This window comes from Canis aureus, chromosome 17 (assembly GCF_053574225.1).
Source record: "Canis aureus isolate CA01 chromosome 17, VMU_Caureus_v.1.0, whole genome shotgun sequence".
In the NCBI taxonomy this organism is placed as follows: domain Eukaryota; kingdom Metazoa; phylum Chordata; class Mammalia; order Carnivora; family Canidae; genus Canis; species Canis aureus.
The window spans coordinates 15191515-15207941 of record NC_135627.1 but is presented as its reverse complement, the minus strand read 5'-3'; the positions used below and the strand labels follow the sequence as shown (position 1 = coordinate 15207941).

The following is a 16427-nucleotide window of genomic DNA, read 5'->3' as shown; positions in this document are numbered from 1 at the left end:
CATAAAAGGAGGGCTGATTGTAGAAATTCAGGATATCCTTCTTAGATGTATGGCATGATATTTCATGAAGGTATCTTTCATAGGACAGTGAATTTTACCCTTTTGGTCTGGTCAGCTCTTTATCAATGGTACACTTCACTCTTGAGTCCTTTTGGGCCAGTTTTTTTTTGTGTGTGTGTAGACTGAAGGTGTTTTGTACAACTTTGCAGCAATCTTCTCTTTCTACCATTGCCTCTGCTGGGAGCACTTGGGGAAATTTCTTGGTTTCCAGAACATAGTTAGTGTTCTAAGGCAGGACGAGGTGGTTACCTGTAGCTGTTCTGCTGTGGCTGTTCCTTGCTTCAACAAACCAATGGGGTTTCCCACAAAAGGCAACATAAGAGTGAGAAAAGAAGGGACCACATGAGATGAGCACTGGGTGTTATATGTTGGCAAATTGAATTTAAATAAAATATTTTTAAAAAGAAGGGACCCCAGGGCAGCATGTATCATGTGCATCACCTCTTCCCAGTTGTGCGCTCAGGCTATGAAATTGTCACTATAGGTAGATCTGGAAATGAGCGAGTAGACTGTACGTTCTTGATCTTCTGTGAATGTTGCTTCCAGATTCCACCCCGCTGGCAGTTGGGGCCACTCTTCCATTGCTGCTGTGATTCCGGTCACACCAGAGAGCCTACCCATGCCCAGCCAGGAGTTCAGCCAGTGACACGGCACAGAGAAACAGATGAGGCAGAACTTGGGACAGGCCCAGGCAGTACATGCCAGCTGCTCTCAGCAGTGTAGTATGGCCTTGAGACCTAAGCCTGCCCCTGCACCTGGTTCAGGGAACAGGCTGGGGAAGGAGCCCACTTTGGCCCTGCCTTGCCCCTTCTTACCTTCACTTCTTTTTTTCCTGTCTCAGCTCTTCTGTGGATTCTGCATGAACAAAAGAGACTCCTCCTGCTTGGACTTCATTTTATCCCCATTAGGTTGGGGGTAGTATCCATCAGTTTTTGCCTTGTGATGGAAATCTATGGGCCAAAAACTCTCGAGAATCACTTCTTTATTTAAGAAACGCTATTCTGGGGCACCTAGGTGGCTCAGTCATTTAAGCATCTGCCTTTGGCTTGGATTGTGATCTCAGGTCCTGGGATCAAGCCCCATATCAGGCTCCCTGCTCAACAGAGAGTCTGCTTCTCCCTCTGCTCCTTCCCCTGCTTGTGCTCTCTCTCACTTGCTCACTCTCTCAAATAAATAAATCTTTAAAACAAAAAAGCCTGTTGTTCATAAAAAGGATCGCCAAACATGAAAACACAGAGCCCTAACATTTTGACATACTTTTGTCATTCCTTACTTGTTTTTCTCGGTGAGTGCTCTTCCCCTAAAACCATTTCCTCTAGCCCTCCACTGTAAATGATTTTTTTTGTTGTTTACTCTAGCATTATTTGTACCTTTTGTGGGGACCTACCCAAGGTAGGGGCTGTCTTGTTGATCTTGTTCATCTTTGCATCTGCTTGAGGCATCAGCAGAGTACTGTGGCCAGCCAGATAGCTGTCGGTCACTAAATGATGTTATTTTGTATTTATTCCCCACTAGATTGTGGTGAGAAGCAAGATAACGCTGTATGTAGCACTGACTTTTTATGGGCTCTGTTGACAAGGAAAAACTTAACTTTTTCCCCTCTCCACTCTCCTGGGTTCTCAGCTAAGACCGTATAAATCAGACTGACAAAAGACAGGTTAACAAGAGAAAAACAGAGTTGGTTAACATGAGCATCATGCAGATGTGTAGGAGTACCCAATGCTCAAAAGGCTGGTTAGAACTCGGGCTTCTATGGCATCCAAATAAAAGAACAGTAAGCTCAGAGAGAAGTGACAAGACAAGGGAAAAGGATATTGAGCTTCTGGGGCAGCAAATTGTAGGAACACAGATCTGTGGGGGAACTAATGGAAGACAGGACTAGTTAGTAAAGTTTGTTACGAAGACTCCCCTGTGCCTTTTGTATGCCCCCCTGGTATACGGTTGTCTCTGGTGGTTGACTTCAGTCCTTCCTGGCAGGAGGGGTGGGGGGGGTACATCTTTAAAGATGCGTATCCTGCTGCAGGGTGTGTGGGAAGGGCCAGAGAGCTTTTCTTGTATGTGCTTTTCTGTTGTTGCCTTCAGCTCAAAATAATCCTCATGCCCATGTGGCCTCTCTGGGGCTGGAATATTTTGCCATCCTTCAACACCTTGTATGTGATTTGCAAATCCGTGTCTATTGAACTGAATTAAGCTGAAAGCAAAAGCTACCTGCTGTTTTCTAACTGGAGTCTGCTAAATAATTTACCCTGCATAGCAGAATAAATAGATGGAAAGCTTTGTGAGCTTCAGACAGAGCCCAGAGGAAAGATACTGGCTGAGCTGGGAGGTTTGGGCTTTTCAGTTGGCTTTGCTTCTGCTTGGCCTGCGGGGATCACTTCATCTTCCTTTTAGGCAGTTGGGGAGATACAATCAAGTGATGGCTAGAAAAACACTGGGTAAAGTTTAAAGCGTGATACAGATGCAAGATGCTATTACTTCCTGTACAAGCTCTACTAGCAAAAGTTTATGATGAGCATCTAGTATAAACATTGGCTCACTAGTCTTAGATACTGTTTACTCCCAAATAAGTAAGCCATAATATTTGTGTAATACTTCCTCACAGGTATGAATTAGGAGCTGCTTTGTTTATTGGATGGGCAGGAGCTTCACTCTGCATAATTGGTGGTGTCATATTCTGCTTTTCAATATCTGACAACAACAAACCCCCCAGGTATGAAAAAGAGACAGACATGACCTGTTAAAATGATTACAGGTAGGGCAAATTATAGATAGCTCACATGATTCTTAGAAATGTCAAAAAAACTAGAATTGGTAAAAGGAACATATAGCAAATATATTAAATATAATACAGTGAATAGAATGTATAGTTCATTAAAGTTAATTTAAAAAAAACAGAGCTTGTCCTGCTTACGTTTCTGAGCCGTTTCTGTAAGCAGGATAGGTCTTACTGTGGGGCATATTCTTCACCTTGGCCTCATCATTTTCACATAGGCAGAAATTACCGATGAAGGTCACTATGGTCCCCTAGGGTCTGGGAAGAGGAGGTTTACGAGTAAAACTGAACTAATGAACAAGCCACGAGTTTCTTCTGCTGAGATTCACATCGACACACTAACTGTTGAGAAATGACAGTGAGATATTTAGGGGGTGGGGGAGGAGGTGGGCGTGATAGAGGAGGAGAGAAAGCTAGCTAAAAGTAATCAGGGAGAGCCTGAAACTTAGCTGGGACAGCAGCAGGGGGAATGGTTTCTGCCTTCCATGTAAAATAGGAGCTACCAAACTGTGTTTTGCCTTGCAGGATGGGATATGCATACAATGGTGCCACATCCGTTCTGTCTTCTCGGACAAAGTATCCTGGTGCAGAAGGAGATTTTAAAACCACAAACCCTTCAAAACAGTTTGATAAAAATGCTTATGTCTGAAAAGAGCACTGCTGCAAGCTGTCTTATAAAAGTGAACTGTTCACACAATGATCCCCTCAAAGCCCTCCTCTAATCCGCACTCAAACTATTTTTAAAATATGAATTTGGAGAATTTTCTGATTGTATGGATGTAAATGTTCTAATCATTTTCTGTTGAGGCTTTCTATAAAAAATAAACAGGTTATTTACAGGATTTGTATATATTTTATACACTTAATAGAACATGTATTTAGCACCGAGGGATCAAGTACTTGTAACATAGCCTCTCCTTAATCGTTCAGACATGGCATTCTTTGTCCTCATTCCTTGTTTCTTTTCCTATATTAAACAGAAGGTGTGTAAGGAGTGTGTCTTGTGAATGGTGGGAGGGCAGTCTGAGACAGTTCTCAAAGGATGTTTGAGTTGAATGGACAGGTTACTGGTTGTGTAGCGATGACTCCTGCTTTTTTTTTTTTAAGATTTTTATTTATTTATTCATGAGAAAGAGAGAGGCAGAGACACATACAGAGGGAGAAGCAGGCTCCATGCAGGGAGCCTGACGTGGGACTCGATCCTGGGTCTCCAGGATCAGGCCCTGGGCTGAAGGCGGCACCAAACCGCTGAGCCACCCAGGGATCCCTGACTTCTGCGTTCTGACCCCTGTTTGTCACCCAGTGTGATTCTCAGTGAACCGCTCAAGGAAAGGCTAATGGGGCTGAGACATCAGTGCCCATTGCCTGGCATGTCCACCTTAAAGAGCTGATTAGGCTTCTCTGATACAGAAAGCTGGAATACTGGGCTGGAATGTCAGCATGAGCCCAGCTAGAGATGCTGGTCATGGCTGAAGTTGTAGCCAGCTGAGGAAGGTCCCAGAGCCTGTATGGCACCTGCCTGGCTCAGAACCGATGGGCAAGTTCTGGTGCGTCTCTGGGGGCCCTGTGTGTACAACCAGGCTGGATAATGGAGAGACTGACCATTTTTCAAGGTACTTGAATTGAACATAGCCATGCAAGACTTAAAAGGGAAAAATATTATTTGGAGATGTTCAATGGGAAGAGGAAATGAACAAGTTTGTTACTAAAAAAATTATATATGTGAATATATAATATGTAAGATCTACAAAAATCTATATAAATATGAAATAGTAAATATAAGAATATAAAAGTATATAATACAATATATATAATATATAATATATAAATATATTTATATATCTTCTAGGGACACAAATGAACTGAAAGCCACAAGGAAGTTTAGATGCCCTGTGTGGGGGCAGGATTTTATGAGTATGTGTTTAAAACCAAGTGTTTACAGAGCTGCACCGGTGAAGGTGATGTTCAGGTTGTACTGACGTGTTCTAGCTCCTGAAGAATTAAGTGGGAGGACAGGGTGAAAGGACAGGAAAGCTCTGTCAGGAACCACAAAGATGTTAGCTGTGCATCAGTGAGGGGAAATACAAGGTCCAAACAAAATCGAAACAACCACATCCCTAAGAACAGTGCCGTAGGACTAAAGAAATGAGTTAGAGGAGTGACCTTTGTGACACAGATATGCCAACTTAATTTCTATACTGGGTCTGCTTAGCAGAAGCTCATCCCATTTCTCCTTCCGTCAAGTGTGAAGACCAGGGGGCAGACACGGAGCTTGGAATGGAGACCCAGATAACACTTGGTCTTGCACTTTCTAGTTGTATGCCCCCTTGGCAAGTTACTTCCTAATTCTACATTTTCCACATCTTCAGGATGAGGATTATGATAATCACCGTGTCCCAAAGTTGTTCTGATGAATGAATGATGCATGCTACAAAAGCAAAACAGACCCAAGTAGCTAAATAAACATCTGTTGGAAAAGTACCTGAGGGAGTGCAGTGTGGCCGGGTGCCTTCTTAAGCTCAGAGTGGCTTGGGTGTGTTGCTTATCCCTGTCCTACTACATGAAAATTTGATTTGGCGTTTATTCGGGCTCTTATGTAGAACATGAGTACGTTCAGGATGTCGTGTGGCACAGCTAACAGGGCAAGCCTAACCCACCAACAAGGTCAGCGTAGCTCAGAACTCATCCTTAATAACTCAGCCGCAGTCACAATGATGTAATGGAGGGCTTTACTTGAAAGAGATCCAGAACCCAACAGACCATTAGTTAAAATGTTGCTTTGGAGGGGGAACAATACAGATAGTACCACAAAGTATAGAAAAATGCGGAAAACCAATTGATATGAACTTTCTGACCACTGACAACTGTTAAGAACAGAACTAATTAGTTTTGAGGTACTTTATAATAATGGGTTGGGCATTCAAAAAAAAACACCAACCTACATACACATAGGAATTCAGCAATGTTCTTTTCTATTCATGTTCTGATAAATTAATTGACATTGAAAACAGCTACATTTTATTCGTAAAATATCCAAGGTAAGGATTATACTGCAGAAATGGTAAAGTTCTAAAATAATTGTTTGATAACAACATGCTTAACAGCTCAAAGCTGCATGTGGTATACGTATTTCTGGAAAATGTATTTAATGTGGGCCTATTTTTAAATTTAATATGGGCTATATTTTATAATTCTAAGTTTACTTCTATATGAAAAATAACCAAGCTACTGTGAAAATTTCACTGATTCCACTATTTCACTTGTAAGTGTACTAACAGAATTTTGTAATAAAACACTTGCAGTGTGATAATGGACATAAGAAATATATATATAAAAAAAAGTTTTAATTCAAACCAAAACCTGTAAGTTATTAAAAAATCACTTAAAAACTACTTGAAAAAATACACTTAAACACTAGAGTACCGTTCTGAAGAAAACACTTTTTATGACTTCAATGACACATTACTTTTAAGCAGCAGAAGTCTTAAATGACTCTCTATGCTTCAAAATACTGTGGAAAGTTTTTGTTTTTCAGGACTGAATTAGGTGTTCAAGAGACCCTGGTTCTTTGAGTCAGCTTCCTTGTTATTGGGGGAAATGCTGTAAGGCAGGAGTGCTCGGATCTTGTGGGCAGATGACGAATCCTGTTGGTGTCGGGACCCTCTGACTCCCAGGCTCTGGTTGTTACACATCTGAAGAGTCACTCCAATCCGTCACAGTTACTAGGCTGCTTTTCAGTGTGCTGGATTCATCTTGAAGACCTGTGGAGGGAGAAAGACATGGAGGAAGGGGAGCCTCAATGATCAGACCGGCCTAGAAGAATCCGTCCTCTGTCCCTCTGTGTCTGGTCTGCGGGCTAGTCCACACAACCCAGCTCCCGCAGGCTGTGGAGGAGGCTCCAGTGCAATCTGACCATGAAACAGCCACACAACCAGGATACCCTCATGGGACCCTTGTCCAGAGGCTTCCACTCAGCATCTCTCCTTCCCTGGTTCAGCACCTGGATAGGATCCTTAGCTGTGCTAATAGGACGTTTTATTGTTGTTACTGACTCTGAGTGACAGGTGTAAAGAAAGGAGAATGAAATTGTAAGAAGCCCAGTGGAAATGAAATGGTAAATACAGATCTTCCCAGGGTAGATGAGCTTCAGTATGAAGTTCGTTAAGAAGGATCTTGAGTCCCTAAACCGTACCACGTGGAGACTTCTACTTGAATTCTGCCTCTAGACTGGTTTTCTTTGAAGGGGCATGAGTTCAGGGCCAGGGGAGAAGAGGAAGGAAAGGTATTCCGAGCGTCCTCTTGGCCCTGTGTACCGACGGTCACTACTGTGCACAGCCTGGTAGGTTCTGTCGGAAAAACACTTCAGACAGCACAGATAACCTAGCGATGGGCACAGCGTGGAAGTAAAGGCACGACTCATGTCCTGCAGGGAAGGAAAGACACAGCAGTGGCTCATCTTACAAAGTGAAGGGGCAAGAGATCCTGCTAAAAATGGAAGAGACAGATGGAGAGGTTTGCACGTATTCATTTAAAGCTACAGATCGGGGGCACCTGGGTGGCTCAGTGGTTGAGCATCTGCCTTCGGCTCAGGTCGTGATCCCGGGGTTCTGGGATTGAGTCCTACATCGGGCTCCTGCAGGGAGCCTGCTTCTCTCTCTGCCTCTGTCTCTGCCTCTCTCTCTATGTCTCTCAAGAATAAATAAAATCTTAAAAAATCATTATTTCATAATTTAAAAAATTAAATATATTGAGAGTTAAGTCACTGGACTTAGCCAGACCCTAGGACTCATCCAGGAACGGTATCAACTCTTGGTTTCATTTGTAATTCATCCCACTAGCAGCAATGTGGCAAGAGAAATCTTTCTTCCAAGGAAATAAAGGAAAACATTTAATAGTGTAAACAGATTAATACAGGAAGACTGCCAGAAGAACGGCCCCATTCAGCTGTAGGATCAAAAATTTTAATTTCTGCAAGGCAGCTGCATGAAGAAAATATTTGTATGGACATTTTCAAAGCCAATGTGAAAATATAAAGACTAAAGATTAGGTCCAAATTAAATATGTACACAGATTAAAGGACTTTAAAAAGGAATAAATGTGCACAAAGCACACAATATAACAAGTATGCTTTGTGCAAACATCAAGATATTTGTTATACCAACAGTGTTTCTGCTTGATGATATTTTAACATAGCTTAATTAGATAGTTATAAAGATGAAACAAATAACTGGAAAATGGACTGAGCTTCAAGACACTAAAGCAGCAAACCTTCTCCCTTTGGCCCCTTCAGATTAGGTGCACCCCAGGCATTTGGCACTTGAGTAGAATTTGACTCATTCTTCACAGGTAGAGGTTCCTTCTGTTCTTGCCCAGTTTTTTTCCCCAGAGATTTATCTTCTTCCAAGGATGATATGTCCCAGTCATCATCATCCACATCTGCACACTGAAAGAAATACATGGAGAATAAGGAGTGCTTTTCTTTTTCTTTCTATCTTTTCTTTTCTTTCTTCTTTCTTTTCTTTCTTTCTGATTTTATTTATTCATGAGAGACACAGAGAGAGAGGCAGAGACATAGGCAGAGGGAGAAGCCGGCTCCCTGTGGGGACCCTGGGATCATGACCTGAGCCAAAGGCAGATGCTCAACCACTAAGCCACCCAGGTGCCCCTGTAATGAGTGTTTCTTAAAAATGCAGCACATGTTAGTGCCCCTTGGTCATTTTTTGGCTAGACTGAGCTGCTGACACTAATTTGAAGTTGGGGAATCTCAGAGGATCCCCATCTGGTAATTTCTAGAGAGCAAGGAAACAAATTTGGAAAGCTGTGTGTGTTTTTTTTATAAGATTTTATTTACTTATTCATGAGACACACAGAGAGGGAGAGGCAGAGACATAGGCAGAGGGAGAAGCAGGCTCCACGCAGGCAGCCTGACGTGGAACTCAATCCTGGGTCTCCACCCAGGCTGTGCGAAAGCTGTGTTTTCTTTTTTTTTTTTTTTAACTTTTTAAACAAGTCTGTTTAAAAAGCTGTGTTTTTAAAGCAGGCGGAACCACCTCTTTTATTAGTTTCTTGCCATGGGGATGTACAGGTTTCCTACCTACTCCACCAGCCATAAATTTAGAAAATCCCAGAAACAGGGTGCTCCCCAAGTAGGAGTGAGGCTGGGTTTGAGGCTCTGACCTATGGGATGATCTGACATTGAACTGCAGGGTGACATCCCACAAGGGCCTATCTGAAAGTAGCACACATTTCTACCTCGCCCTTTCTAAGGAAGACACATTAGCTTTCTCTTGAATGATGATGACTTCCTGTCATTTTTGGCTTGTACAACACTGATGGCACTAACTAATGAAAGCAGGACATAATGCTTTGGACTTACCAATAAACAAAAGTTAAATCTTAGGGGCACCTGGGTGGCTCAGTGGTTGAGCGTCTGTCTGCCTTTGGCTCAGGTTGTGGTCCCAGGATCCTGGGATCAAGTCCCACATCAGGATCCCCACAGGGAGCCTGCTTCTCCCTCTGCCTATGTCTCTGCCTCTCTCTCTCTCTGTGTCTCTTGTGAATAAATAAATAAAATCTTTAAAAAAAGAAAAGTTAAATCTCAGAAACTAGTGACTATGACTCAAAGACCCCGTCAATGCAGATGAGCTGCCCCCAGAAATACAACAGGATCTCTCCCTCCATGGAAACCCTTCTGATATCTTGGGGGTTGGAACCGCTCATAATGTGTCAGGACCTCTCCTCCACTCAGGGATGATGGATTTCTCCACCAACTCTAGCGCCTAAGTGAGGCTAAGCACTGAAAAGTCCCTATTCTACTCCCAGGTCATGTGGCAGACCCGGATCTGAGGCCCCAGGTTCTAGCCAGTCACAGGTTTCTTTGTGCAAGCTACCTAATACTTATACCTGTCAAGCCAGACATGTGACAGGAGTTTGAAAACCTGTAAAACTGGGTAAGCACAGGGTGCCTTCTTGCCCATTATCATTTCAGTATCTTTGATTCCCTACGGCATGGAAAGAAATGCAGTAACACTGCAAACTAGATACAGTACAAATCTCAACTGCTGCTATACTAAATAATTATATTTGTTTTACATTTCACTACAAGAAGGGCAATTATGGAATATTTGTTAAAAGATGAATTTCTTGGTGCATATTTAGCAAACAAAAATGATTTCACCTTTAGTTCTTCTTTTAATTCTTTTTTGATGAACGCCTCGGCAACATTAATCCCTCCAACTGGCTTATTTACATTTCTGTGATTTGAGACCGTCTTTTCAACTTTTTCAGTTAGTGTTTTAATGGAGGTTCCTATGTGACCAACAGAAAAGAGGTACAGTTCTAAAAAAAAAAATCATTATCTTTCTTTGATTCTAAAATAACCGAACAAGCCACTTTGAAAGAGTCTGAACTTTGCAAATAATCATGTTTATTAAATTAAAATCAACTGATGTATTTTGGTGGTTGAAAAAAGTTACATTAATACATGTAATAATTTCTTTTAGAAAAAAATCATGATCCCCTACACTAGAAGCAATAAAATGTTCATTTTAAATCAAAGAAGGATGGTCTCACTCAAGCGATGATCAGAAACTTTAATTTCAATGAGGTAGTCTGTATGAGTGGAATATTCCTGTGGGTATTTTCAAAAGCAATATTTTAAAATTAGTTATATCTTACAGATTAAATAGGTGAATATAAATTGTATATAATAAATTAATTATATCAGATATGTTTAAAATATGTAATTTTTCAACTTTATCAAACAGAATTTTTTTTTTTTTAAGAAATGACCCTTAACTCCAACTTCCCCTTTGGCAAATTATTGACAGTGCATCACTTGGATCTTATGTTCCTTTAGAATTGCCCCATCTCCCAAGGCAGCACAGAGTGTGAGAACAGCCAGCCGTTCCTTGTGTGTGGGTTGAACTGTGTCCCTCCACATTCAAGTGATGATGTCCTCACCCCCAGTATTTTGGAACGTGGCCTTCTTTGGAGATAAGGCCTTTAAAGAGGGAATCAAATTAAAGTGAGTTCATTAGGGTGGTCCCTAATCCAGTATGACTGATGTCCTTATAAAAATGGGAAATTTGGACACAGATGCACGAACAGGGGGAGGGGGATGTAATGAGACATAGGGAGCAGATGGTCATCTCCAAGCCAAGGACAGAGGCTTAGACTAGATCTTTCCCTCCTGACCCTCACAAAGAACCAACCTTGTCACCCTTGATTTTGGCCTTGTAGCTTCTGGAATGGAGACAAATTTCTGTTTTATGCCACAAGGCTTGTAGGACTTTGGTCCAACAGCCCTAGGAAATGAATACACGTAGGCATTCCCAACTCTTTCCTCTCCTTCCACTTGAGCATCAATACTGGCTAAGCCCTGTGTGTGTGTCTTCCTTAGGCAGCAGTGGTGGTTGGGTTAGCCCCATCCTCTCCCTGAGTGCTTTCCCAGCTCCTGCTCCCAAGGCTTGATGCTCCAGTTGGGAACCACTGTCCTGAACAAAATTTCCAGATTCTCGATAACCAGAGCTCACCTGTGGGCTTGGGAGAAATATCAGAATCCTCAATTTCACTTCCCTCGGTCCAGTCAGTATCACTTTTGACAATGTTCTTTCCAAAGCCACTCTTGTTGCTTTTGGAGGACTGCACCGGAAGTAGGTCTGGGGATGCGCATGCCTGGAGGAAGTCATCTGCGTCCAATTCTTCCTCTGAACTGAATGGAGGGGTCCTAAACAAATGAAAACCCAAGCAGGGGCCCCGTTTTTGCATTTCAGGATTTGGGGAAAAGAAATCTTTTCTGCAATCCAACGATTCCATCTTTTAAAATAGTATCATTACATATAATAGCACTGCACTTTACAAAGTGCTTTTACCTACACATCGCATTTGCTTCATCACATGACTTAGCATCCCATTTTAAAGTGGGTGGGGGAACGGGCCAGATGGGGGATGGGCACTCAGGAGGGCACTTGTTGGGATGAGCACTGGGTGTTGTATGGAAGTGATGAATCACTAAATTCTACTCCTGAAACCAATATTGTGCTGTTAAGTAACTAGAATTTAAACAAAGTAAAAAAAAAAAAAAAATTAAAGTCAATTGTCTAGGCAGAATGCACATAAGGCTGACAGTAGCATGTGCACTTGGAAATTGTTGCATGAGTGCTTTTTTTTTCCCCACAATTAAAAAAGAAGAATTTAAAAGAATGAAAAATAAAGTGAGATAGAAGTTCAGAGCAGTGTACATTCATTTAAGAATATTCTTTGAGCACTTAAATTCCAGACTTAATTATACTACATCCCATGAAATAAGGCTCTTCCTATGAGGTTATGTACACAAAAAGTGCTTTTGAAAGATAAATCGTTTATTGTCTCCAGTATATTTTATTTATACTGTCTCCACTATATATCACAATGCCTCAAGAAGAGATACTTATAGCATTAATGTCTCCAGAAAAAGTCAATGATGAAATTCAGTTATAATAAAATGAGTTTCACTTATAATTAATAACAATAATATACCTATAATGTATTAAGTCCCTATTAAGTGCCACGCCCTGAGGCCAAGCTCTTTCCTTTTTAAACATACAGCTTTTTATTTTTATCTATTTTACATTTTTTTAAAAGTAGACTCCATGCCCAATGTGGGGCTTGAATGCACAACCCTGAGATCCAGAGTCGTGTGCTCCACCAACTGAGCCAGCCAGGTGCCCCAGGTGCCCCTTTTCATATATTCTTTTTTTTTTACCCTTTTCATATATTCTTAATTTGTACAACCGTCCTGTGAAAAAGGCAGCATTGTCCCATTGAACAGATAAGAAAACATGCTTTAGCAGGTAAGCAACTGAATCAGTGGCATACTGTTTATGACTGACTAGGATTCTTAGTATCCTAAGAAGGCCTAAGACGTAAGGTCTAGGGCCATTATCAACTTCTACAAGGACTGAGATACTACAATATCATCTGACTACACTATCAGGGACCCAGCCACTGAAAGACAACATCATTCATTTAATTTACTGTGCTTATTGAAAATTACGGGACCCTAAAGTGAATGATGGAAAGGATGCTGGGTGGTCCCACTTCTTAGTGGGGGCCACAAGATGATAAGTGCTTTGACTTACATAAAATCTGATAAAGAAACAAAGACATGTCACAAAGGAGTAACAAATTAATTATGATGTTTAATAAGTAGGGCTTTATTTTATTTATTTATTTTTTTAAGTAGGGCTTTAGTTAATTGTGGTACACATACTAATTTACAATAAAACGAATGTTCAGTGGAAATAACTTTTTAAATGACCTCTCCCCACTCCCAAGTACTCACGTAATAGTTGAAGATTTTCTGGGAAAATGATCTTCAACGATATTTTTCTTAATTCTAAAAAACAACAGAAAGCCGTTTCTAAACAGCATGGGTGAATAATGTAATTTAATATAAATTTCTATGGAATTGGGGAGTGTCGCTTTTGAACACACGCTAAAGCAGATGAACAGCAACAAGTGTGTTGGTACCAGTAACGGGCTGGCAGGGACTGTAAGCATGACTCTCTGCTGGGGCAAACACTGTTGTGAGTTAAATGTCTGTGTCCCCCTAAAATCTACACACTGAAGCCCTAACCCCCAAGGTGATGCTTTCTGGAGGCTGGGCCTTTGGGAGGTGATTACGTTTGTTTGAGGTCATGAGGGTGGCGCTCCCATAAAAGGATTAGTGTCCTTTTAAGAAGAGGAAGACGGATCAGACCTCTCTCTCCCTGCCGTGGGGGACACAATGAGAAGGTGGCCATCTGCAAGCCTAGAAAGCAAGCTGCCACCAGAACCTGACCTTACTACACGTTGATTTCAGACTTCCAATCTCCAGAAGTGTGAGAAAACACATTTCTGTTGTTTAAGCCACTTGGTCTGTGGTATTTTGTTATGGCCACCCAAGCTGACTAGGATAAACATTAATACAGACATGTTAGGATTGAATCTACTTACTTTGGAGCAGACGTCCTATCAGTAAAGACAGGTCTTTGTCTAATCAGTGGTCTGCTTCGGGGCGGAAGCTGTTTCGCCTTTGGTATCTCTCCAGTTGAAAGGGTATCCATTTGAGAAGCACTGCACTTATCTGGAATAGTAGTGTCATAAATGAGTCTCCATGGCCTTTATGATCAGTGAGTGAAAAGCACAAGAAAATACTACAATACTGTCTTCACTGACAGTTGAAGCCAAAAGCCCATCTCTTGGGTCTAGAGTCCACACTATAGGCATTTTTAAAAATAAAAATAAAATCCAAGACCAACAAATGATGACTCCAACAGTATTAGACTTGCCAATCAAGTAGTCTGCGAACCATTTAAAACTATGAAAGCTGATAAGATGTCATTCCTATGCACAGAAATGAAATGGCAGTCGGTAACAGGCTTACCCAAGGACAGTAAGGTTCTCTCTTCAATTTTACAGCTGACCTCATGTTCAAGGAATTCTCGAATTTGCTGAATATTGGGTATATGTCTTTCTTGTTCATGTCTTGCTGATTCTACCATTCTTAGCACCCTACCGAAGTGATCACTTGGAATACCACGTATATCCTGAAGAAATCAAATGTTAAACTAATTATCCTGGGGTGGTCTTCATTTCATGAACGTTTGTCAGCATAAACTGTACCAAGCTTTTGTCTCTAATTGCTGCATGTGAGGTAAGGGACACCCCAACATAGAACACAGGATCTGGCCTCAAAAGGAGCTCCCAGCGCAGTGGGACAGAGGGTGTGTGTGTGTGTGTGTGTGTGTGTGAGAGAGAGAGAGAGAGAGAGAGGGAGAGAGTGTTCATGACTGGTTAGTGGTACCAGGCTGTGAGTGCCCAGGACCCAATGCACAGAGGGGTGTGTATACGTGTGTGTGTGTGTGTGTGTATACTAATCAACAATGCAAAGTGGGCCATCAGGATAGAATGAGTCATAAGGACAGAACACACATCCCTTCTCTTCTCTGATCCTTTCCTACTAAGAAAACAAAATACAACACAGCCAGCAAACGTTCCTGAAATGAACGAGCTTACCGCATTAATCCCCAAAGTTTCCAGTTTCTCTAGCAAACTCTGCTCCAGGACTCTCCTTATCTCCTTGGTGAGGCAGGGGTTACTCTTCAAAGCTTTCCTTAAATGGATCTTGTTATTTAATTTCTGTTCAGTCTCCCTTCCTGAAATAAGGTTTACGAAGTATGTTATAAAAGTTAAATACATAAAGTCTCTCAGCAGAAACTGGCAAAACACCACTTTAAAACAGCAAGCAAGCATTTTGTAATGTGTTAAAGTTTTTGGACTCTGACCATTCGGCACAATATATAATGCTAGAGTATCACAACTTTTAAAACTGTCTCAAGTTGGCTTCAAAACTTCGGCGCCTTTAAAGACTCTTTCTTGACCACTTAACCAAATTATTACCAGGTAAAATAATGCAAGAGAAATGCCTGTATAGAAGCACAGTAGATAAAACAAATTCCTTAGAAATTCAGTGGCTCAACCTAAAATTATTTTACTACTTCCTGAAGAATTCCTTTCCTAAATTGTTAGAATTTATGTATAATTTTTTGAAGAAGCCCATGTATATATATATTTTAGAGATTTTATTTATTTATTCATGAGAGACACACAGAGAGAGACAGAGACGTAGGCAGAGGGAGAAGCAGGCTCTCTGCGAGGAGCCTGATGCCAGACTTAAGCCCAGGACCCTGGGATCATGACCTGAGCCCAAGGCAGATGTTCAATCACTGAGCCACCCAGGTGTCCCAGGAGCCCGATGTATATCAAATAGTTAGGCTTTTATTTAATAAATTCAGTAGTTTATATAAAATTTCAAAATGTGAAATTATCCCTCCCAAAATATTTACCAAAGTGAAAATGAGGTTAACAAGAGTCTTAGGAAAAGTATATTCTGTTTAAAACAATCTATAATTAAGGGCAAAGAAAAAATAATTGGTCAGATTCTCCTAACTTTTCTTTCCTTGTTCCTCTTTCATTCCCCCCCTATAAAATGTTGCGTTCAAGAGCGTTTGGAGAAGGGGTGTGGCTACATGACCCTGAAGGATGGAGTCTTAGGTCAAAGCAGAGGGAGGGCTTGATGTAAGAGGCTCCCTACTGGGCTGTTCAGACCCTTCGTGAACATCCAAAGCCAGATCTGGAGAACGCAACAACAGGGCTGCCATTCTGGAGTCTAGTCTCCGGGCATGGGCGTTTCACCCAAAAGGTGATGTCGAGTGCCAGCACCTAGTAGGGCGGGAGTGGCAAGGGCCACCTATTCTGAGGCACAGCCTCGCCCACCACAGTAGATGGGAGTTTTAGGGACCCACAGCATTCGATTGTCAGAATAAGCACACAAAATGTCCCACATTTCAGACATTCTCCAAACCCTAGTTCAACTCCAGCAGTGAAGAGTATTACTGTTCAGGGGCGCCTGGGTGGCTCAGTCGGTTAAGCATCTGCCTTTGGCTCAGGTCATGACCCCAGGGTCCTGGAATCAAGCCTCATGTCCCTCTGGCTTCCTGCTCAACGGAGAGGCTGCTTCTCCCTCTCCTTCTGCCCTCCCTCCTGCTCATGCTCTCTCTCGTTCTCTCAA

At 41.7% G+C, this 16427-nt stretch overlaps 2 protein-coding genes across 9 annotated transcripts in view; one reads left to right on the top strand and one right to left on the bottom strand.

Annotated features, from left to right (window-relative positions):
* The window catches only part of CLDN10 (claudin 10), a 127109-nt gene extending 123434 nt beyond the window's left edge, over positions 1 to 3675 (top strand). For all 3 annotated transcript variants that reach the window (XM_077855179.1, XM_077855180.1, XM_077855178.1), the window contains exons 4-5: positions 2663 to 2770; positions 3359 to 3675. In XM_077855179.1, coding sequence (XP_077711305.1) covers positions 2663 to 2770; positions 3359 to 3482 — 232 coding nt within the window. In that variant the 3' untranslated portion in view covers positions 3483 to 3675. The remainder of the gene's footprint in view (positions 1 to 2662; positions 2771 to 3358) is intronic.
* Positions 3676 to 5545: 1870 nt separating this feature from the next.
* DZIP1 (DAZ interacting zinc finger protein 1) overlaps positions 5546 to 16427 on the bottom strand; it is a 55072-nt gene continuing 44190 nt past the window's right edge. For 5 of the 6 annotated variants that reach the window (XM_077855177.1, XM_077855172.1, XM_077855176.1 and 2 more), the window contains 8 exons: positions 14873 to 15012; positions 14241 to 14403; positions 13811 to 13940; positions 13158 to 13211; positions 11368 to 11561; positions 10011 to 10171; positions 8102 to 8276; positions 5546 to 6594 (listed from right to left, as the gene is read on the bottom strand). In XM_077855177.1, coding sequence (XP_077711303.1) covers positions 6518 to 6594; positions 8102 to 8276; positions 10011 to 10171; positions 11368 to 11561; positions 13158 to 13211; positions 13811 to 13940; positions 14241 to 14403; positions 14873 to 15012 — 1094 coding nt within the window. In that variant the 3' untranslated portion in view covers positions 5546 to 6517. The remainder of the gene's footprint in view (positions 6595 to 8101; positions 8277 to 10010; positions 10172 to 11367; positions 11562 to 13157; positions 13212 to 13810; positions 13941 to 14240; positions 14404 to 14872; positions 15013 to 16427) is intronic. The other variant, XM_077855174.1, reaches the window with a different exon arrangement.